Below are 24,069 nucleotides of genomic sequence, written 5' to 3'. Positions count from 1 at the left end.
TTTCCCTGTTTACTTGTCTCTGTGTGGTTTCCTCCATGTCTTTTATTCTCTGTTTCCTCTTCCCCCACCTCTGCTTCTATTGCTAAATCCTCTTCTGTCTGTTCCTGCCAATTTCCCTTTATTTTTCTACATCTCTCTCATTGTCCTTGGCTCCCTTTTTCGGTTTCCTTTTATTTCTCTCTGCCACTGGTAGTTTCTACACATCTAGTATACAACAGTTGCTCAATAAATACTGGTTGATGTCTGTTTTTCCTGTCTATCTCTTTGCTCCCCCCATTATGCAGAGTTTCTTCTTATATACATCCCCATCTTGCATTTCTTTTTGACCAGAAGGCTCAAAGGAACTGCCTCCAGGCCCCCTTCCTGAGATGTATCTCCAGGATGCCTTTGTCAGCCTTCTCCAGCTGGGCTTGATTGTTGGCCCAGAAGAATGGAGCAGGGATGGAGAAGGTCCATTTTCTGGCCTCATTTTTCTCCATCTGTAAAATGAGGCGTGGTCTCATCTAACTGCTATCTGCAGTCGTTCACGTGCCTATTCTCCATGTAGGACCGTACACCCCTGCCACTGGCTTGGCCACACGATATGCTTCTGGCCCACAGAATGTGAGAGAACCCACGTCTAAGCATTTGCTTTAACAGCCATCCTAGATTTCTGCCTGCTGTCTTGCTCATTGCCATGAAAACCAAATGTCTCAGACTGGGGCTCCCCTTCAGCCACAGTCCCAGCATGAGAAGACAAGCAGATCTGGGCCACTGTGATTGCAGCTGCTGACACGTAACGTGCATGAGGAATAAAGCACTGTTTGGTCAGTCACTGAGGTTCAGAGTGATCTGTTCACAGAAAAGGCAAGCAAAAGCTGACATCTCAAGAATTGGATTCTGCAAGGTCTAAGGTGTTTTCAGCTCCAACGTTCCAACCAAACTGTATAGTTCTACTGCTTTGGGAGGAAACCTAGCCAAATGCTTTCATGTGCATTATCTCAGTTCAATGTTATGATTCTAATTTTATTTCCATTTGGCAGATGACCAATCAAGAAGCTCAGAGAAGTGAAGGTTTGTCCAAATCTCTGCAGCTGGTACAAGGTAGTCTTTAACTTGAAAGCAGGCCTCCTGACACCATCTCAGGCTCATTCCATCAATACTTCCCTAAGCTGCATCCCTAAATGTCATGGGAGATATGCCATATTTCCTTTAGGACAGAAGCCATGGCTTATTCTCCTAATCTTCCCATTAGCCTAGCTAGAGACCCTGTGGGATTTTAGTTAATCCTTGTTGTTGAGGCAAGCCATGGCCAAGCTTCAAGGTACATATGATTTACATTTTTAAAAACTAAAAAAATGCATTTGTGATTTTAAAAATTTCACTTTCTGGGGAAACAAAAAAAGTAAATGGGATTCACGAGGTATGGCACACATATAAAAATGTACTTGGGATATTTGTACGTCCAAACTTCATCATGTCTTGGCAACAGATATAAGCTTGAGGATCTCAACTTACAGATGGGGATACTAAGGCTAAGAAGGGAATGTGACCTGCTCAAGGTCATAGAGCACATGAGGGGCAGGGCTGGGACAGCTGAGTCCCAGGCCAGAGTTTTTTGTGCTATGTGTATCACATGATTTTCCTACCACTGGATTTTTGCTGCCACCTTTTTAAAAATATTCCTCTTAGTCAAGATGTTTCCCCTTCTACTCTGCCTTCACTCTGAAAGGCTTTGGGTTCTCCCACCTTGATTGCCCTGGGCATCCTTCATTAATATCACTTATAAATAACACAGCAATAGCACGTATTGTTATTTCTTGAATTGTGTCCCCCCCAAAAAAGATATGTTGGACTCCAAATCCCCAGTACCTCAGAATGTGACCTTACAAGGAGACTGGATCTTTACATATAGAGGTAATCAAGTTACGATGGTGGCATTACAGTGGGCCTCAATCCAACGTAACCAGTGTCCTATAAAAAGGAGAAAATTTGGACACAGAGATAGACACCCGCACAGGGAGAATGTCAGGAAGAACAGAGTTATCTTGCCACAAGCCCAGGTGCGATAAGAAGCTAGGGGAGAGGTCTGGAACAGATCCACATCTTGGCCTTGCCCACAGCTTGATCTCAGATTTCTAGCCTACAGGATGGTGAGGCAGTAAATTTCTGTTGTTTAAGTCACTCAGTTTATGGTACATTGTGATGGCAGCCCTAGGAAACAAACACTTGTAAATAGCAGAGTCTTAACACTTATGACGACCTGACTCTGTGTCAGGCTCTAGCATATGTGCTTTATGTGTATCATCTTAGGTGATCCTCACAACAGCATTCTTTGGCAGGTATTTCCACCCTCACTCCATTGTAGATGAGGAAATGGAAGAAGCAGAGGGAAGGAACATGACCAAGTCACATGGCCAGTAAGTCAGTTACGAACCTTGGGATACCAGGTCCACAGTGCTTGCATGGTAGTTACATACTCTATGCCTGCATGTTCTCAAAAGTAGAACAGGAGTAATAATGACATCTATTGATTTAGGATTATCGTAAGGACTAAATGAGTTAATAATCTGTCAATGACTATAACACTAACTAAGCATTATAACAGTGCTTGTGAGCATTATTATTTTAAGACTCTTTGCTGTCTCGATTATTTTCTCATACATTTTCTAGTCAGTTATTGTTTATCTTAACATATGATCCCCAAAAGTAAACACAATATTTCAAGTCTCACCTAGAACCTTCTAAAACTAGTTGCTCAGAAAAATGGTTTTTCATGATTACAACTTAAAACTTAGGACCCCTTTTAATGATCAAATCCCACAGAGTCGGCTTGTTCTGAGCCTGTGGTTGATTTTTTGGAGCCTTTTCTTTTTTTCTTTTTTTCTACCAGATAGGATTTTCATTATTGGGTTTAGTGGGCAAGTAAAGCATTGCATGACTGAGTGATTAAATCAATAAACTAAGGAATGCATGATATGCTGTGAATGAATAAATGCAATGACTGGGGAAATGATCTAAAGCCATTTTTGAAAGAAAGCTTTAAAATGTACTATCCCCATATCACACAGATCCTTTAAACAAAGCTACTGATTGAGAATGGTAATAATAATTTCTTAGATTTATGGGGCAGTTTATAATCCTCAAAGTGTTTTTCTATATATTATGCCACAGAATCATAGATCTTCAAGTTTGAAGGAACTACAATAGTCACCTAGTTTAACTATTATTCCTCTCAAAGTCCTGACAAATACGGCTTCTAGCCTTTGCTCGCATACCCCCAAAGACAAGGACCTCACTACCCTCTGACTCAGTCCCCTCCATTTCTGGAGAGCTCAAACACTTTGGAAGCTTGGTCCTTTGTAAGCCCTCCTCACTGGGGCCCACCAGTACAAATCTGTGGCATTTTCTGTGGGATACTCCCTTTGAAAGAAACATGTCCTCAAAGGTCTTCTCTTCTGACTCATCAAATCAAACATTTCCTTTCATCCCTTTGCTCAAAACATTGTGGCAACAATATTCTTCACTGTTGTCACTACAGCTAACATTTTAATGACAGCTACCGCTTTGTGAGCATTTACTGAATTTCAGGCACTGCACCACACAGAATCATGCCCAAGAGCAAAGATTCTTATTAATTTGTGCAGACTAGAGTTGGAATCTCAGCTTTGGTACTCATTGGTGATGTGAACTTCAGCAGGTTATAAAATATCACTAACTCCCAGGTTCCTCATCTGTAAATGAGGGACAGAAACAGTATCTATCTTATAGAGGAACCAGAACAATTAAATGGAATGCTGCATGTACCACACTTAGACTGTGCCTGGCATTCAGAAAGTCCTCAGTGAGGGTAGCCATTGTTTTTATTACGCGTGTGTGACCTCATTCAGTACTTAGAAACAAATCTGAGAATTAGGAAATATTATTCGTATTTTACGAATGATGAGGTTGATTTGGCCAAGGACATAAAGCCAGCAACAGAGATACTGTTTAACCTTGGAGTTGACTCCCAAGTCATAACCCCCCTTAACACACCCACAGATTCCACATAAGGTGGGAGTCTTTGTATTAATTTGTCCATAACATCTTATAATTTAAGATGTTATAATTAGCCTTAGCAACTAATTCAGGGAGAAGAGAAATGATGGTCTGCTCTACAGATTAAGGGCAAGAGGATCTGGAGTCTGCCTCTATAGAACTAAATATTGGTTTTACCATTTAACCTTGACCAACTCACATCAATAGCTATTGATATTATTAACATCTGAGGTTCCACATCTATGAAACAAACATAACAAGAGTATCCACCTTAAGATCTGTTATAAGGATTAAATTTAATAATGCATGTAAAACAAAATTTGGAACACTAGCTGGAATGTAGTGAATACTCAGTGAATGTCAGGTATTGTGAATATTTCTCTAGATCAGATAGCAAGACAGCAGCAAAAAGCAGACTCAATCCGATGTCTCCTTACTCCTACATTAGAGTCCTTTAAAATTGCTGCGCCGGTAGTAGTAATAGCCACCTTTATTGTATACCCACAATGTGCCAGACTAGAGATTAGGTACGATTTATATATTTCTTCCACTCTTCTCAATAACCCTGTGAGACTGGTATGATCAGTTGTTTCATAGGTAAACTGAGACTCAAAGAGGTGATGGAACTCCCAAGAGTAAAACCATCAGGAAGCAGGAAGCAAGAAAGACCATGCCTTCCGAACCTCTGCTCTGTTCTCTGCATCCACTGTGCCCCCTGCATGGCTGAGGCAGGCATGGGACTGCTCTGAGTAGCTGAAGTTGGGGCTGCAGACTAGATGAATGACCCTCTACTTTCTACCTCTGCCCAGGGTTTCACCGAGTACCTCTTTGTTGCCTGACTCTTGGGATATTAATAGTCAGAGGATGCAACCTTCTGGGATAAAGTAGATGCTCAACTCAGGGCTTAAAAAGCCCAAAAGGGCATATGCTGGTTCCACTCCAGTAGGCGTGGATTGTAGCAGGTTCCAGTGACTGAGCTGGAACTTGTTGCCCTGCATGGGTGGGCAGGATATTTATACTGAGGAAAGCAGATGGAAAACATTGACTCTGACCTCCAGGTTTCTTTGAGATTTGACTGGATGATTTGGTCTTCTCACAAAACCATCTCAGATCTTCACTGAAGATGATAACAATGCAAAGTTTGACAGAGGGAGAGTCACGGTGTCCTGAGCAGCCCCGTGACATGAGTTTGGAATCTTGGAAAAGCCTGGGCCCAGAAGTGCTTTCTTGTTAGCCACGCAGCCTTAGGCAAATCAGTTAAACTCACTGAATCTCAGAGTTTTCATCTGTGAAATGGGAAGGCAGGTCCCAGCCACCATGAATGCCATTTTAAATGTTTGGGATTTAAAAATCTAAAAGATTCAAGATTTGTCTTAAAAATTAAAAAGATTGTTAAGGCGGGAGTGGGGAGAACCAAACGCTCTTTTTGTTCTTGCTGAATTATCTGTGGCCAGAACGGCAAGGACAGAGTCTGAGCCACGGAGAGGTCTGTCCTCCAGGCCAAGCCCCACTGTCTGGCTGGGGGTCCTGGACAAGTCCTAGTCTGTATTTGGACCTCAGTTTATCCATCTGTGAAATGAATGGGTATAATACATCAGCACGTCTCCATAATAAAAGTGTGCCTAAGAATAAAAGCCAATGCCCCTGTATGCCAAGCTCCCCTGATACAAATGCTCTGACACAGTAAGTATTAGTATAATCCTCATTTTTATAGATGACAAAACATGGCATAGATGGGTTAAATACTTTGCCCAACATCACCCAGAGTGCTAAGTGGCAGAGTGAAACTTTGCACCCAGGCACTCGGGCTCAGGTGTCTATGCTTATAACCATGTCATCCTACCTCTATGTAGAGGACAGGGTTCTCTGAGGCATGTCCCACCTCTGAGAGGCTGGGCTGCCATCAATGGATGCAAAGGGGACCAATGTTTCCTGGACAGGACTGTCTGCTGAGGGTAAGGTGAGGACAGGAAAGATCAAGATTTGGGAGCACTGAAGGGGGAAAGAATGGGTGGGACCACAAGGTGGTAGCCTTGGGCCACTCCAGCTTGCGGGCAGGGAGGGTCTAGAGACTGGCAACCTCCACACCACCTACTCCACCAGCCACATCCTGAATTACAGGGAATTGGAGCGACATCTGGGTCTTAGTGAGTTCTTCTTTCCAAGCTAAACTCAATGAGCAGAAAAAAGTGAGAAACACCTTCAGTCTTTGGGGAGAGGTCTGATTTAACTAACACTAACACTGGGCATGGAAGCAGAGAAAGCCCATGCAGGACTCACTGATCATTGAGATAATACTGTCTAGGTCACTGGGTTATGGAAAGGAGGTAGGTGAGTAAACGCCATGCCGAAGAGAAAATGCTTAATAAATATTAGTTCAAACCGAGTCTCACTCAGACTAAAAGAAGAGCCGTCATGCCCATCAGCTGGTGCCCCGGGCCCCTTGAGGAACTCAGCAAGTACCCTGAGAGGGTGCTTACAAACTTGCAACCCAAACTTAGCACGCAGGCATCCACTTGGCTTGGCGTGTGGCTGCATCACTCGCTAAATATAAAAATGGGAAAAGTCTATCACACTCATTCCATGAATAACACAAAGGCCTTGATTTGTTCTTCCACGTGATGAGCATGCGTTAGGTCCAAATTTAACGTCGCTGTCTGGCTGGGGTATGTGTGTGTTTTTCCAAAAAAGAGAAAATTTCCAAGCACTTACTCAGCCCTAATGAGAATGTCTAATGCACAGTGCAGGTTGAAGAGGGACCAGAACAGAGGCCAAAAGGCAAGATCTGCTCCATTGTAGGCTCTTGGTACTGTTGACTACTGAATGGAAGGAAAAAGTGAAGGGCTGGGTTATAGCCCTATTTTGCTGAGTGGCCTTAGGTCAATCACTCTACCTCTCTGAGCCCTACCTTCCTCACACATAGGTTGGGAATAACTTTTCCTACCCTCTTGCATCTGGCAGAGCTGTGCTAAAGCTAAAAAGGGGAAAATAACCTAAGAACGGCTTCGGGAGTGAAAGCGCTAGCGGGATGTCAGCTGTAGCTATTACCTGATCTCTTCTTGAGCCAGTTAGACCCCGTACATTCTGCACATTGCATTTTTTTCTGTCTACAGTGCAAAGCCATTAATTACAGCTTTTCTAACACATCATTAATGTGAATCTACATACACTTTACCATTCAGGCGATTTCTGTCCTAGCATGCTTTTCTGGGGAGGCAGCAGCCTCAGAGTGTTCCAGACCCTGGGGCCAACAGACAACAGATCTCTATGTGTCCATAACTTCATGTCTAACATGGAAGTGACATGCCTGACTTCGTGGTGGGAACGCAATGAAATCATGTCCACGAATGTGCCTGGTGCTTCACACATGGTGGATAGTCAAAAAATTCTTGCATTGACAGAGAGAGAATAGAGGACATAGTTCAGTTTTTGTAGCCAGATACACATGGGTTCAAATACCCAAGAGCAGCTCCATCTCTTCCTAGCCATGTGACCTCGCATAAGTTTCTCTACCCCTCTGACTCAGTATTCACAGCTATAAAGTGAGGGTAATGGAGGGGGCTTTGGTGTGTGACAGCCCCGGCTATGCCCAGTCCAGCTCCAGGGACCACCATGCACGATCTACACTGCAGGGGGTGTTGTGAGAGTTAAAGCACCTGGCACATCAAGGGCACTTGGGGAAGGGCAGCCCCATTCCAGTTTTGTTTGTTCAGTCATTCTTGGAACGGCCGGTTGTGGAGCGCTGAATCTCAGCTCTCGGCAAAGCAGGTCAAGCACGTGACAGATGTTAAACAGCTATTCCCAGAGATGTCGGCCAAAAGGCCAAGGAGTTGGAGACCCTTTCTTTTCTCCTCTGAAGCACAATTAGCTTGTCACAGCTGACAGATGATGGACAAGTATGCATCAGTCCAAGTGATACCGTGGGATCCATCCGACCTCCTGTTTATCATTCTAACCTCTCGCACTTGGCCAGCTCCTTCCCTCCACCTGCTGGCCATCCCCTGCCTCCTGCCACAGTCTCTCCACTCGCCCTTCCCTTTACCCACCCCCCCAAAGCCCCCACTGCATTCCCACTCACTCACCATCACAGAAATGTGGAGGATGTGCATCTGCTCCTTTACAATCTCTGAGGGCTCCTGGAGGGTGGGGGCGGTGGCCCGGGCCAGCTGCCCAGAGCTGCTCATGGAGACGTGGAAGTACAAGGTGCCGTTCTCCAGCCACTGCTGTCTCCAGTGCACCAGCGAGATGTCCGCTGCCGTGCCTGACATCTCTGCAAGACAAGACCCAAGGTGCTGGGTGAGCGGCAGGCCTGGCCTCGGCGCTCCGGAGAGGAGAGGGGCCTCATGTGTTCAGGAGCTCTGAAGGCACCTACCTGTGCCAGGATGCCTCTCCCCACATGGAATCTGAGTCAGAGATCATCACTTCCATTTACAGATGACTCAACTGTAGCCAAGGTTATCCCCAAGCAACAGAGTGGCAGAGGCAGGATTTGAACCCAGGTCTTCCTGGTGCCCTTTTGATACCAGCATGCATGATAAGGTAATTCATTCTACTCCAACAGTGGAGGCAAACTAAGCAAGAGGTGAACGTGCTTACGTTCTTGTGAGGCCACAGAACTATAAGAAGGTGAAGGAAGGACATCTCTGAAGAGTGGGAGTTCAGAGTGTGAACTCTTCAGAAGCTGAGGTGGAAATGCCCATGGCAGAAACGCAGAACCTCAGAGCCGGGAAGGCCCAAAAGAACATCTGGCCCTGCTGAGGTGCCTCAGGATCATCCTTTAAGGGAAAGGAGCTTGGTAAGTGGGTTGTTCTGAGCCATTTGTCCTGCTTCAGTCAGAGCCACTCCATTTTTTCCCTCATATTGTATATACTGTACTCTCAAGCAAGCAAGTACTGGCACAAAGGTTTACCATGGCTTAAAAATACTTGAAAATCCTCTTTCCTACTTCAATGTTCTCATATAACCAATGGGAAGTTAGGACTTTCTAGTCAATTGTAAGGTCACCTGACTTGAACTTCCTAACTCTTGCCTCTATGCTGTTTTTCCCTCTGAAAATGCTTTAAAAATAATAAGTATCACTTTAATAGTACTCCCAGTCAATGTAATTGTACCAATATAACTTCTTATTAAGAAGAGTGAGAGCATACAGTACCAAAAGCATCCTTGCAGTGGGATCATACAATCTTTTCCTAGTGCTGTCTGCTAAAGGGATGTGTCCCTGAAAATATTTTGAAGGACAAGGCCTATCAGTGTGTCCTGTGAATAAAGGGGAAGGGTGATGGGGTTGGTGAATTATCAGACCTTTCCTCAAGTGAGAGTTACTGCAGGAAACAGAGGCAATCAATCCATCAATAGACAAGTGGCCTTAATAGTGTCTGACGCTTGGACCTCTGGACGGAGCTATAGAGCTGACCTAGAGACAGTATTTCTACAGTCCCCAAAGACCTCATGTACATGCACACAGACATGAGCTTGGGGACGACTGATGAGGAAGATGAGTTAGAACTTCTTATCTAGTCAGCTCAACCCATGCCCACGGCAGCCCCCATCACACCTGGTGACGCTGAATGAAAGAGTCACCTTGAGATGAGATGATGATATTTGCTCACCAAATTCTACTGAATTATTCTTAATTGGTCCATTCCCAGTAGACTCTAACTCCTTCAATTTCACAATCAAAAGTCCTTAGGGAGGCTTCCCTGGTGGCGCAGTGGTTGAGAATCCGCCAGAAACGCAGAACCTCAGAGCCGGGAAGGCCCAAAAGAACATCTGGCCCTGCTGAGGTGCCTCAGGATCATCCTTTAAGGGAAAGGAGCTTGGTAAGTGGGTTGTTCTGAGCCATTTGTCCTGCTTCAGTCAGAGCCACTCCATTTTTTCCCTCATATTGTATATACTGTACTCTCAAGCAAGCAAGTACTGGCACAAAGGTTTACCATGGCTTAAAAATACTTGAAAATCCTCTTTCCTACTTCAATGTTCTCATATAACCAATGGGAAGTTAGGACTTTCTAGTCAATTGTAAGGTCACCTGACTTGAACTTCCTAACTCTTGCCTCTATGCTGTTTTTCCCTCTGAAAATGCTTTAAAAATAATAAGTATCACTTTAATAGTACTCCCAGTCAATGTAATTGTACCAATATAACTTCTTATTAAGAAGAGTGAGAGCATACAGTACCAAAAGCATCCTTGCAGTGGGATCATACAATCTTTTCCTAGTGCTGTCTGCTAAAGGGATGTGTCCCTGAAAATATTTTGAAGGACAAGGCCTATCAGTGTGTCCTGTGAATAAAGGGGAAGGGTGATGGGGTTGGTGAATTATCAGACCTTTCCTCAAGTGAGAGTTACTGCAGGAAACAGAGGCAATCAATCCATCAATAGACAAGTGGCCTTAATAGTGTCTGACGCTTGGACCTCTGGACGGAGCTATAGAGCTGACCTAGAGACAGTATTTCTACAGTCCCCAAAGACCTCATGTACATGCACACAGACATGAGCTTGGGGACGACTGATGAGGAAGATGAGTTAGAACTTCTTATCTAGTCAGCTCAACCCATGCCCACGGCAGCCCCCATCACACCTGGTGACGCTGAATGAAAGAGTCACCTTGAGATGAGATGATGATATTTGCTCACCAAATTCTACTGAATTATTCTTAATTGGTCCATTCCCAGTAGACTCTAACTCCTTCAATTTCACAATCAAAAGTCCTTAGGGAGGCTTCCCTGGTGGCGCAGTGGTTGAGAATCCGCCTGCCAATGCAGGGGACACGGGTTTGAGCCCTGGTCTGGGAGGATCCCACATGCCGCGGAGCAACTGGGCCCGTGAGCCCCAACTACTGAGCGTGCGCGTCTGGAGCCTGTGCCCCGCAACAAGAGAGGCCGCGATAGTGAGAAGCCCGTGCACCGCGATGAAGAGTGTCCCCCGCTTGCCGCAACTAGAGGAAGCCCTCGCACAGAAACGAGGACCCAACACAGCCAAAAATAATTAATTAATTAATTTTAAAAAAAAGGGGAAGAGCATCTGGCACTTAATAAGTGCTATAAAAAGTTAGCTATTAACATTTATTATCATTATTATTATTAATAGGGACAGGATCTAATTCACCCTTCAGACGCTCTTGAGACATTCTTGATTGCCTGCTTTCTCTCCCACTCTTCATCCAGCCCATCAGGAAATCCTTCAAAAGGCATCCGAAATGCAACCCTTCTCAGCTCCTCTACCGCAAGCCACCTGGGCCAAGACACCTTCCTCTCTTGCCTGGCTTCCTGCAAGGGCTCTTTAACTTGACTCTTTTCTTCCACCCTTGCCTCTTCTGTCTATGCTCAACCAGAAGCCAGAAGAATCCTGCCACAGCATAAGTCAGCTCACGTCACCACTCTGCTCTAAACCAACAGCCTCCCACCTCATCCCAAGGCAAAGACAAAGTGGCTGGAATATAGTAAGCTATTAGTCCAAGTGAAAACCTGCTTGGGCTTGCCTTGCTGCAATAAGGGTGGAGCAGGGCTGCAGATCATCTCAGGAGTACATCGGCTCCTAGAACTTAGGCCCCAAAGGGCCCCCAGAGCACACTGTGTGGCCCCGGGGAGGAGACTGGCTGGGAGCCTAGTCTATGAAGCACGTCTCTCCCCAGCACCTTCTCTCCCCAACCTCCCAGCCTCAGCATCGGAGGACGTGGCAGAAGCTTCCCTGGCAGCCAGCCAGCTGGGCCAAGGCAACGTGAAGACATTATGGTGAATGGCCTTGCTCAGTGCCTTGTTCCTTTTTCTCTCTGTGCATCAAAGCCTGAACCAGATGCCCAGGGAACCCAGCGCTGGGATTTGCCTCTGGAAATTGTAGTCTCTCATTAAGCAGCTCAAGAAGGAGGATCTGTGTGCTGTCAGCTGGGCAGGCACTTAACTGTGCTAAGAGTCCCTGAAATGGCACCGGCAGAGAGCCCCAAGGCAGGCCACATCTGGTTGACACAGCCTGGTACAGAAGCAGGCAGAGGAAGAGGAGGAATCCTTCCTGAAATCTGCACCCCTTACTTCTGGAGCTCTCCCCACCTGTGCCTGCAACCCCACCATTAAAGGAGCTTGCCATCCCCGTGTTCAGATTAGAAAACAGAGGGTCACGCAGGGTTAGTCACTGGTGAACTGGTACCCAGCTGGACCCAGTGGATTTCCAGTCTATATAATTTCTACTATGCCAGTTGCTCTTATAACATCTCCTTTTCCTTGACTAAATTAGCCCATGAACCAATTGAGCTCTTTGTTTGCTACGGCGATGAGTGCACAGTCAGCAGACAGTAAACGTTAAATGATAACAGCAGTGTGTGAAACACAGTAAATATTGAATCACAAGAACAGCTCTGGCCTTACTCTATTACAAAGAGGGAAAAAAAACAAAACAAAACAAAACAAAACTGTTGCTGGGAGGGGAGAAGGGGCATGAAACCTCAGAGGGAAAACTGCCTCAGCGGAAGCAGAAGGTCTTGGTCATTTGTTCTCTCATTCATTCATTTATTCATGTGTTTCTTTGTTTAGACACTCAACACACCTTACTGAGGACTTACTCAATAGCGGGTGGCTTAGTAGCTTGGAATCTGGAGTGAAATGAGACATAGCTTTGCCTTCGGGAAGCTCACAGTCCTTTAATAGCAGAAATTCTACCCCTGCCCCATGTCACTGTCCACACGTGCACACTTTCCATTTAATGTGACCCAGGACACCACCTCTCACATCATCTGCTCATCTCATGCCCCAGCTCTACAGGAATTACAACTACTCCTCACACAGGCCAGGCTTGTTTTGTCTCAGCACATACAGACTTTCTGTCCAGTGTCTCTGGAACTCTCCACCCAAAGCTTGCAAGCTGGCTTCTTCTCAGCCTTTGTCTCTCAGTCCAACTGACACCTACTCAGAGAGGCCATGCCACTCTTACGTAAAGTACTCCTCTCCAAAACTATAATTCGAAAAGATCCATGCACCCCTATGTTCATAGCAGCATTCTTTACAATAGCCGAGACATGGAAGAAATCTAAATGCCCACTGATAGATGAATGGATAAAGAAGATGTGGTACATATCCACAAAGGAATATTACTCAGCCATTAAAGGAAGGAAACAATGCCATTTGCAGCAACATGGATGGACATAGCGATTATCATACTAAGTGAAGTAAGCCAAAGACAAATATCACACAGCATTGCTTATATATGGAATCTAAAATTAAAGAGATACAAATTAACTTACTTACAAAACAGAAACAGATCCATAGATATAGAAAACAAACTGTGGTTACCAAAGGGGAAGAGGGGGAGGGATAAATTAGGAATTTAGGATTAACATATACACACTACTATATATAAAATAGATACACAACAAGGACTTACTGTATAGCACAGGGAAATATACTCAATGTTTTGTAATAACCTATAAGGGAAAAGAATCTGAAAAATACATATAAAACTGAATCACTGTGCTGTAAACGTGAAACTAACATGACACTGTAAATCAACTATATTTCAATAAAAAAAAAGATTAAAAATAATAAAGTACTTTTCTCCGTATACATGCACTCTCTATTGTACTGCCTTTACAAACACTTTCTATGGAACTTATCACTATTAGAATTTTACTTCATGTACTTTCTTGAACATGCATTTAATACCTGTCTCTCCAGGATGGCAGGGACCCCGTGTGTCTTATTCCTGCCACATTTCAAGTATTTCGGCACATGTAAGTGATCAATTAAAAAAAAAAAACTGATTTGCTGAATGATGAATACACACACACATATACACTCATACACACATGTTTATACAAATCCATAATAAGATGATGAAAGCAGTGTTGAGTTTCATTAAGGAAATAAAGAAAAAGTAAAGGTCCACTGGGAACTCGAGGGTGGGACAGGACTTTCCTAGCTTTGAGACCAAGAACCACTCCCAAAACGTGGTAACATGAGTGTTGCAGAGGATGGGCATCTTGTTAGCCCTCGGAGGAGAGAACGAGGCAGAGAGATGGGCTGGGTGGCTGGCTATCTCAGGGCAGTGAAGCCACATGCACAAGAAGGAGGGCAGTAGAATGTCAGGGTGGGAATATGGTTCAGACATAGAGTTAAGAGCTTTGGATGTCTGGCAACAGAGTATACTTTTTTCAGCATGCAGTAGGGAATCAGCGGGTAGATCTACTCCGAGAGCCGGTCCTGGGTCCATTAAAAACAGGTCAAAGAAATAGTAGCATAACCAAGGCTAGGTTCTTGAAATTCCCTGATGACTGATTTTCCAAATGCATTTTCCCTCTCCTCTTCCCCTAGCCCCCGCATATAAACATTTCATCGAAGTCTTCAAGTCATATTACAATCAAACTTAAAGCAAAAGGGGGACTAAACGCATTTGGTTGGCAACAAAGATGATTCCCATAAAGGCAGATTATGCTGACATGATGAATATAGAATGAAACAGCAGATATTAAAGTGGGAGGATTGGTGCACCATGCCTTCCGGCGGTAGATTGACTCCAATGCCTGCCTCCCTCCCACCCCGAAGAGCTTAGTTTTATATTGGAATCGTAAAGAAACCCAGGGATTGCCTCTTCACCTTTCACTGTTCTCCCCACATGGGCTGCAACTCGTGAAATATTCAATAGGCTCAAATCCCCTCCACCACCCACTAAAGCCAAGCAAGGGGATCAGCTTTCATCAGTGATTCTGGGAAGACCTCCACCCTGCCTCAGCAGCCACGGATGCCTTTCAGCCTCCTGGAAAAGAAATAAAAAATCCCAAAGGCGTGTTGTGGTTTTAATTGGCTTGTTCTCCCTAATCTATGGCACTCATTGTATTTTTATTTAATTCCTGAAGGTCATTATGAAAATAAGCAGCTCTTCTGTTCACCAGCCATCTTGGTAACGTCTCCCAAGTGGCTGACTAACCCGTCTTCAGATTCCACAGCACCAGCTGACCCTTCTGCAGATTATTCACGTTAAGGCCAGAGAGCGCTTCTGATGAGTTTGCAAATGGTCTTTGCCTCGCCGTGAGGGGGAAAGCAGAAGTTCTGTGAGATGAACTCACTGCCTAGGTAGAAGGAGAGCTGGGAAAGGTAGTGACATTGACTTCACGCACCCCTGACATTAGCTGTTCCAGCCTCTACGCAGTAAGTCATGAGGGCTTGGGAAATAGATCTCAAATACACACCCTTCCTTCTCATCTCTACAATATCAATCTCTACATTGTTATCTCTAAGTGGTTGCCTTACTGCAAACCTTTATCATCTCTCTTGTGGACCACTTCAAATGGTTCTGTGCCAGTCAGTGTCTCATCAGAAAAGAGAAGACACACTCAGTAAGGTGACTGAGAAGTGTTTAATAATGGGACCATTTACAAAGGCTTTGGAAGTGTCTTAGGGTTCTCAGAGACACAGAAGCGATAGAACATATATAGATATATAGAAAGAGACTTATGAGGGGCTCGCCCACATGACTATGGAGGCTAAGAAGTCCCACAGTCTGCCATCTTCAAGCTGCAGGCCCAGGAGAGCCAGTGGTGTGGTTCCAGTCCAAACCCAAAGGACTGAGAACCAGGGGAGCCAATGGTGTAAGTCCCAGTCTGAGCCAAAGGCCTGATAACCAAGAGGACTAATGTCAGGGGGCAGGAACAGATGGACGACCTGGCTCAGGCAGAGAGCAAATCTCCCCTTCCTCCACCTTTCGGTTCTATTCAGGCCCTAGAGGGATTGGATGATGCCCACCTGCACTGACAAAGGCCTTTATCCTTCACTTAGTGTACCCATTCAAATGCTAATCTCTTCCAGAAACACCCTCACAGACAAGCTCAGAAGTAATGTTTTGCCAGCTCTCTGGAAATCCCTTAGCCCAGTCAAGTTGACATATGAAATTAATCATCACAGGCAGGGTTAAGGCCAACCAATGATGAAGCACGTCAAAGCTGGCAACAGCAAGGAGCTGTCACCATCCTAGGCCTGAAGGGGCAAAGGAAGGGAGGGTTCTATCACCCTGAAAGGGCTGTAGCTGTAGGAAAGGGCCGCTAGTCAGTTGCTGTGGCTTTCAGGTAGTATTGAATTCAGGGGTGAGGCGGCTGGAGGAAGGACTTCAGTCCTTGTCTTCTTTGAAGAAAGAATTTAGCAAAGAGATCAAGACTGTGAAACAGATAAAGCATTTATTAGAAGCAGTGGGCATGTGGAAGAGCACACAGGTTAACTCAGAGAGTTGCCCCCAATAGGGGCAACTAAGGTCGCTTACAGGGGAGGCAGTCTTCCAGGTGATCTCTGGCCAATCATCTTGCTTGTGCATATATGTGGCCTGACTCAGGGTCCTTCCTGGTGGGTGTGCACATCTCCCAGCCAAGCTGGATTCCAACACGAAGGTTTCTGGGAGGTTGGCAGGACATATTAAGGGCTGGTGTTGCCTCGCTCCCTGGGCTCCCGCCCTTGACTGAGGACCCTCTCTGCACATGTGTCGGGCTGGGAAATCCGCTTGACCACAAGAATGAGGGAATTGTGGTCTCTTTGCACCCACCCAATCAGGGCCCAATGCACCTGCTAGTATCTTATCTCAAAGTGCCAGCAGGAGAGTGGTTGCAGCTGCTCAGCCTGGGGCCCACCTATCTCCTACCTCAGTATAATCTAGCAGAATAACCTAACTCTGACAAGGCATGACCAAGCATGGAGGTGATGGGGTAATAAATGCTTCAACCTCACCCTCTCTGTACCTGCAAGTCTCTTGCAGGTGCCTAACATGGACAAACCCCAACCAAACACCCAAGGGTGCTCCAGTGAAGCCTTCCAAGGCACACAGCAGGGGGGAAAAGCATGGAGAGTGGATCTCAAGGGGCAAATGGAGACTACCGAGTAGCCCCAACTGTTATCCTTGCCCCCAGGCTTCCTTCCTTCCAGCCAACCTTTAAAGGGCTACCACGATTACATGTCTAACTTTTAAATATGCTCATGTCACTCCTTTGCTGAAAACCTTTCAATGGCTCTTGATTCCCCTTAGGATAAAACCTAATTTCACCAACCTGGCACCTGCATTTCTCCCCTGCCTTACCTTATTTCACTCCTTTCTTTGCACTTATATGTTAAATCTGATCAAATACTTATGTAATCTTCCATACACGCTATCCTGTTTCTTACTTCAACATCTTTAAAGACATTTTCTCAGAGCTTGGTATAACCTTTCCTACCAAACCCCACCCCTCACTCTGGAAGACTTCCTTGACCCCCGTATGACCCCCTCTTTATGCTTCCATTAAGAGAAAATACTGCCTGCTGCATAACATTATAGACTGGAGACCAACTGCTCGATTTTGAACCCCAGTTCCCCTGTGTTCAAGTTGTATGTCTTTGGACAAGCTTTTTGGCTTCTTCATGCTTCAGTTTCCCCATCTATCAAATAAGAATAATATTAACAGCACCTGCTTAGTAGGGTTGTCGTGAGAATTAAATGAGATAATACAAACAAATTAGCTTTTAACATTAATCTTGATCCTCAGCGAGCATTCCACAGTTCCATTTGTTACATATTACTTCATATACACAGGTGATAGCATCTTATTGTAACATGGTATTTATCTATGTTAAAATGGTCTGTTTATACAGCTGACCTCTCTCACTGGGCTCTAGTGCAGGGATACATCAGAGCCATTCCTGTGCCCTCATGCCTGACACGGTAGCCGAATACAGAGAAGGTTCCATACATCTTTAGTGAGTTGAACTGAGCTGTCCTCATATCTGAATTCAGACGGGCATCCCCAGAAGACAAGAGAAAGGAGATGGCAACTCAGGACGCTAATGACGGCTTGATGCCCATATAACCACTCTACAGAAATTTATTCAACAACTGGCTCAAGTTTAAGCACCCTGAAGAATGCAAATGAAGAGAAAGACAGAACTTTAACTTTCAAGGAGGTTTGCATTCTCATGGAGCAGCAGAGGAAGTTTATATAGAAAATACACGGTCCTATGATTCTGTTTAGAGATAATTATATGCATATACAGCTGGGAAGAAAAACACTGGAACATCAAGAATGGGGGGATCAGAGGTGATTTTAATCATGTTATGATTCATTTTTCTCTACATTTTCTACACTGAATCTATATTACCTCTGTAGCAGATGCAAATATGTGCTCACCTTAAAATTCACTTAGTCAACCAACCTTTTCTGAGATCTGGCATAAAGAAACTCTATCCTCAGGAGCTCAGTCCAAGGAATGGAAAAAACTCAGGCTATAAGTAGCTATAAATCAAAACAGGAAGCTTAGAGCAGAGGAGAGAACATCTGGCTGAATCTAGAAAGTATTCAGAGAGGAGTCTTAAAGGATGGACAAAATTTCAACAGGTACCCACGTAGTAAATGATATTTCAGATGGAGGAATGGCACAAGGACAAGAAGGCAGGAAGGTTGCACGTGAGCAGAGGAGTGAAGTGGGAGGAAGCCAGTAGAAAATATGGAAGCTCATCATTGCAGAGGAAACACAGAGAGACTGATACAGCATTTTGTAGAGAGGAAAGTAAAAAGGGGGTTACCATGCTATACCTATGGACAATCTGCTAGCAGAATAAAAAGTGTTAGGTCCAACTTGGGACTCCCTCATGCAATCAGACCAAGTCCTAGTTCAGAGGCTAATGAATCTCTTCAAATGCTATAAATGAAAAGGAAAGGATGGATGGATGGATGGATGGATGGACGGACTGACGGGCGGAGAGATGAATGGATAGACCAAGATGGATAGATGAATGGACAGATGGATAGATGAATGGACAGATGGATGTATGGCTGGATATATGGATGGGTGGATGGATGGGTGGATGGGTGGGTGGACAGATTGATGGATGGACAGGTGGATGGATGGATGGATGGATGGATGGATGGGTGGATGGGTGAGTGGACAGATAGATGGATGGATGGATGGATGGATGGATATATTCCTGTTTCTGACTTCATCAATAATTACACAGCCTGGGTTACTGAAAGAAACACTGAATTTGGAGTTGGAAGCCTAATTGTGTGATACCTCTGCACCAACTGAACAGTTTACCTGAGGACAAATCACAAAGCTTCTATGATTTTCTTTCTTTCTTACTTTCTTTCTTTCTTTCTTTCTTTGTAAAGTGTGTGTGGCCGGGGGTGGGGGGGTGTCACGATCTGTCCTACTTACATCACATCTAATGTAGAACTAAGAGAAAATAAGGTCATACCTCGCAATGTGCTTAGAAATCTGCAAAGTCCCATGGCTAGTCCTGAAAGCAAATACAATCATGATTCCCATCATTCAACAATGTACCTTACCATAAATATTTATTGACTGTCTAAAATGTTCCAGGCACAATGTGAGGTTTTGTGGATAGATTGGAGAAAAAGATGCATTTCATGGCTGCCTTCACAGACCTTCCATTCCAGTCTGGATTTTCCTCTGTTCCCACTAATCAACAGCAGCACCATTTCCTCTTGCTTCCATTCATTCATTCATTCATCCACTTATTCATTCATTCATTCATGGCAGAGAATTGTGTCTGTCTAGGTAATTGCTATCCTCAGTGCTTAGCATACAGCAGGTGTTCAATAAACACTTGTTGAATAAACATATCACTCGATACACATTTTATAAGTTTCCTATCCTCAAGTAAATTATAATCTAGGAGAGCAGAAAAGGGAAATCAACAGAGACCACCATCTGCTGCCATAAGAGAGTATGCACAGGATGTTACGAGAACATGCAAGAGAGTTGAGTTAATGCTCCTTGTTTATCAAAGGTTTGGATGAGGCCAGCAGGCAGAGTTTATAAGCTGGACATTTTATAGGTTGAGATCCTGATGTATGGTGAGGTTAAATGCCTGCATGATGGCATCACGGTGGTGCTAGGTTTAGGAAGCCCCCTGGGGAGGGCATGGACAGAAGGTGGAGAGATGGCAGGGGCAGTAACACAGCCAGGCCCGGCAGCAGCAACTGGAAGAGAAAGTCCCAGGAGAACCTCAGACCTCCTCCTTCCCAGCCCCCATCTGTCAGCGTTCATCTCTGCCTTTGCCTCCAATCTGCCCATTCCCACCTCCTTTAGGAAAAGCATCTTTTACACAAAACTGTTTTCCCCAGCCACATGGTGGAGATAAATAATATACTTATACCTGGTTAAATAAGGGAGGGGAGGAGAGAATGAAGAGATATTGGCGAGAGAGCAGACAGCAGAAGCAAGAAGAACTACAATCCTGCAGCCTGTGGAACAAAAATGACATTCACAGAAAGATACACAAGATGAAAAGGCAGAGGGCTATGTACCAGATGAAGGAAAAAGATAAAACCCCAGAAAAGCGACTAAAGGAAACGGAGATAGGCAACCTTCCAGAAAGAGAATTGAGAAAAATGATAGTGAAGATGATCCAGGACTTTGGGAAAACAATAGAGGCAAAGATCGAGTAGATGCAAGAAATGTTTAACAAAGAACTAGAAGAATTAAAGAACAAACAGAGATGAACAATACAATAAATGAAATGAAAACTACACTAGAAGGAATCAATAGCAGAATAACTGAGGCAGAAGAACGGATAAGTGACCTGAAAGACAGAATGGTGGAATTCACTGCTGCAGAACAGAAGAAAAAAGAATGAAAAGAAATGAAGACAGCCTAAGAGACCTCTGGGACAACATGAAACGCAACGACATTTGTGTTATAGGGGTCCCAGAAGGAGAAGAGACAGATAAATGACCTGAGAAAATATTCAAACAGATTATAGTCGAAAAATTCCCTAAGATGGGAAAGAAACAGCCACCCAAGTCCAGGAATCACAGAGAGTACCATACAGGATAAACCCAAGGAGAAACACGACGAGACACATAGCAATCGATATGGCAAAAATTAAAGACAAAGAAAATTACTGAAAGCAGCAAGGGAAAAACAACAAATAACATACAAGGGAACTCCCATAAGGTTAACAGCTGATTTCTCAGCAGAAACTCTACAAGCCAGAAGGGAGTGGCATGATATACTTAAAGTGATGAAAGGGAAGAACCTACAACCAAGATTACTCTACCCGGCAAGGATCTCATTCAGATTCGATGGAGAAATCAAAAGCTTTACAGACAAACAAAAGCTAAGAGAATTCAGCACCACCAAACCGGCTCTACAAAAAATGCTAAAGGAACTTCCTAAGTGGGAAACACAAGAGATGAAAAGGACCTACAAAAACAAACCCAAGACATTTAAGAAAATGGTCATAGGAATATACATATTGATAATTACCTAAAACGTGAATGGATTAAATGTTCCAACCAAAAGACACAGGCTTGCTGAATGGATACAGAAACAAGACCCATCTATATGCTGTCTACAAGAGACCCACTTGATACCTAGGCACACAAACAGACTGAAAGTGAGGGGATGGAAAAAGATATTCCGTGCAAATGGAAATCAGAAGAAAGCTGGAGTAGCAAAACTCATATCAGATACAACAGACTTTAAAATAAAGAATGTTACAAGAGACAAGGAAGGACACTACATAATGGTCAAGGGATCAATCCAAGAAGAAGATATAATAATTATAAATATATACGCACCCAACATAGGAGCACCTCAATACATAAGGCAAAAGAGGAAATTGACAGTAACACAATAATAGTGGGGGACTTTAACACCTCACTTACACCAATGGACAGATCATCCAAACAGAAAATTGATAAGGAAACACAAGCTTTAAATGACACAACAGACCAGAGAGATTTAATTGATATTTATAGGACATTCCATCCAAAAACAGCAGATTATACTTTCTTCTCAAGTACGCACAGAACATTCTCCAGGATAGATCATATCGTGGGTCACAAAATAAACCTCAGTAAATTTAAGAAAACTGAAATCATATCAAGCATCTTTTCTGACCACAACGCTATGAGATTAGAAATGAATTACAGGGGAAAAAAATGTAAAAAACACAAACACATGGAGGCTAAACAATACGTTACTAAATAACCAAGAGATCACTGAAGAAATCAAAGAGGAAATCAAAAAATACCTAGAGACAAATGACAATGAAAACACGATGATCCAAAACCTATGGGATGCAGCAAAAGCAGTTCTATGATGGAAGTTCACTATACAAGCCTACCTCAAGAAACAAGAAAAATCTCAAATAAACAATCAAACGTCACAGCTAAAGGAACTAGAGAAAGAAGAACAAACAAAACCCAAAGTTAGCAGAAGGAAAGGAATCATCAATGTCAGAGCAGAAATAAATGAAATAGAAACAAAGAAAACAATAGCAAAGATCAATAAAACTAAAAGCTGGTTCTTTGAGAAGATAAACAAAATTGATAAAGCTTAGCCAGAATGATGAAGAAAACGAGGGAGAGAACTCAAGTCAATAAAATTAGAAAGAAAACAGGAGAAGTTACAACAGACACCGCAGAAATACAAAGCATCCTAAGAAACTACTACAAGCAACTCTATGCCAATAAAATGGACAACCTGAAAGAAATGGACAAATTCTTAGAAAGGAATAACCTTCCAAGACTGAACCAGGAAGAAACAGAAAATATGAACAGATCAATTACAAGTAATGAAATTGAAACTGTGATTAAAAATCTTCCAACAATCAAAAGTCCAGGGCCAGATGGCTTCACAGGTGAATTCTATCAAACATTTAGAGAAGAGCTAACACCCATCCTTCTCAAACTCTTCCAGAAAATTGCAGAGGAAGGAAAATGTCCAAACTCATTCTATGAGGCCACCATCACCCTGATACCAAAACCAGACAAAGATACTACGAAAAAACAAAAATTACACACCAATATCACTGACGAATATACATACAAAAATCCTCAACAAAATATTAGCAAACAGAATCCAACAACACATTAAAAGGATCATACACCATGATCAAGTGGGATTTATCCCAGGGATGCAAGGATTCTTCAATATATGCAAATCAATGTGAAACACCATATTAACAAATTGAAGAATAAAAAACATATGATCACCTCAATAGATGCAGAAAAAGCTTTTGACAAAATTCAACACCCATTTATGATAAAAACTCTCCAGAAAGTGGGCACATAGGGAACCTACTTCAATATAATAAAGGCCATATATGGCAAACCCACTGCAAACATCATTCTCAATGGTGAAAAACTGAAAGCATTTCCTGTAAGATCAGGAACAAGACAAGGATGTCCACTCTCACCACTATTATTCAGCATAGTTTTGGAAGTCCTAGCCACGGCAATCAGAGAAGAAAAAGAAATAAAAGGAATACAGATTGGAAAAGAAGAAGTAAAACTGTCACTGTTTGCAGATGACATGATAGTATGCACAGAGAATTCTAAAAATGCCACCAGAAAACTACTAGAGCTAATCAAGGAATTTGGTAAAGTTGCAGGATACAAAATTAATGCACAGAAATCTCTTGCATTCCTATACACTAATGATGAAAAATCTGAAAGAGAAATTAAGGAAACTCCCATTTACCACTGGAACAAGAAGAAGAATATACCTAGTAATAAACCTACCTAGGGAGACAAAAGGCAGAAAACTATAAGACACTGATGAAAGAAATTAAAGATGATACCAACCGACGGACAGATCTACCATGTTCTCAGATTGGAAGAATCAATATTGTGAAAATGACTATACTACTCAAAGCAATCTCCAGATTCAATGAAATCCCTATCAAATTACCAATGGCATTTTTTACAGAACTAGAACAAAAAAATCTTAAAATTTGTATGGAGACAAAAAAGACCCCAAAGAGCCAAAGCAGTCTTGAGGGGAAAAAACGGAGCTGGAGGAATCAGACTCCCTGACTTCAGACTACACTACAAAACTACAGTAATCAAGACAATATGGGACTGGAACAAAAACAGAAATACAGATCAATGGAGCAGGACAGAAAGCTGAGAGATAAACCCACACGCCCATGGTCAACTAATCTATGACAAAGGAGGCAAGGATATACAATGGAGAAAAGACAGTCTCTTCAATAAGTGGTGCTGGGAAAACTGGACAACTACATGTAAAAGAATGAAATTAGAACACTCCTTAACACCATACACAAAAATAAACTCAAAATGGATT

The 24,069-nt window shown here is 43.4% G+C and overlaps 1 protein-coding gene across 2 annotated transcripts in view; it reads right to left on the bottom strand.

Annotated features, from left to right (window-relative positions):
- ASTN2 (astrotactin 2) overlaps positions 1-24,069 on the bottom strand; it is a 944,548-nt gene that overhangs the window by 777,568 nt on the left and 142,911 nt on the right. Inside the window, exon 2 of one of the 2 annotated variants that reach the window (XM_007449713.1) lies at positions 8,100-8,287. In XM_007449713.1, the coding sequence (XP_007449775.1) occupies positions 8,100-8,287 (188 nt within the window). Of the gene's footprint in view, positions 1-8,099; positions 8,288-24,069 lie in introns of those variants that run through there. The other variant, XM_007449714.1, reaches the window with a different exon arrangement.

The sequence above is a fragment of the Lipotes vexillifer genome, unplaced genomic scaffold, assembly GCF_000442215.2.
Source record: "Lipotes vexillifer unplaced genomic scaffold, Lipotes_vexillifer_v1.1 scaffold230, whole genome shotgun sequence".
Taxonomy (NCBI): domain Eukaryota; kingdom Metazoa; phylum Chordata; class Mammalia; order Artiodactyla; family Lipotidae; genus Lipotes; species Lipotes vexillifer.
Note: the sequence above shows the minus strand (reverse complement) of the source record. Positions and strands in the feature narration are given on the sequence as shown.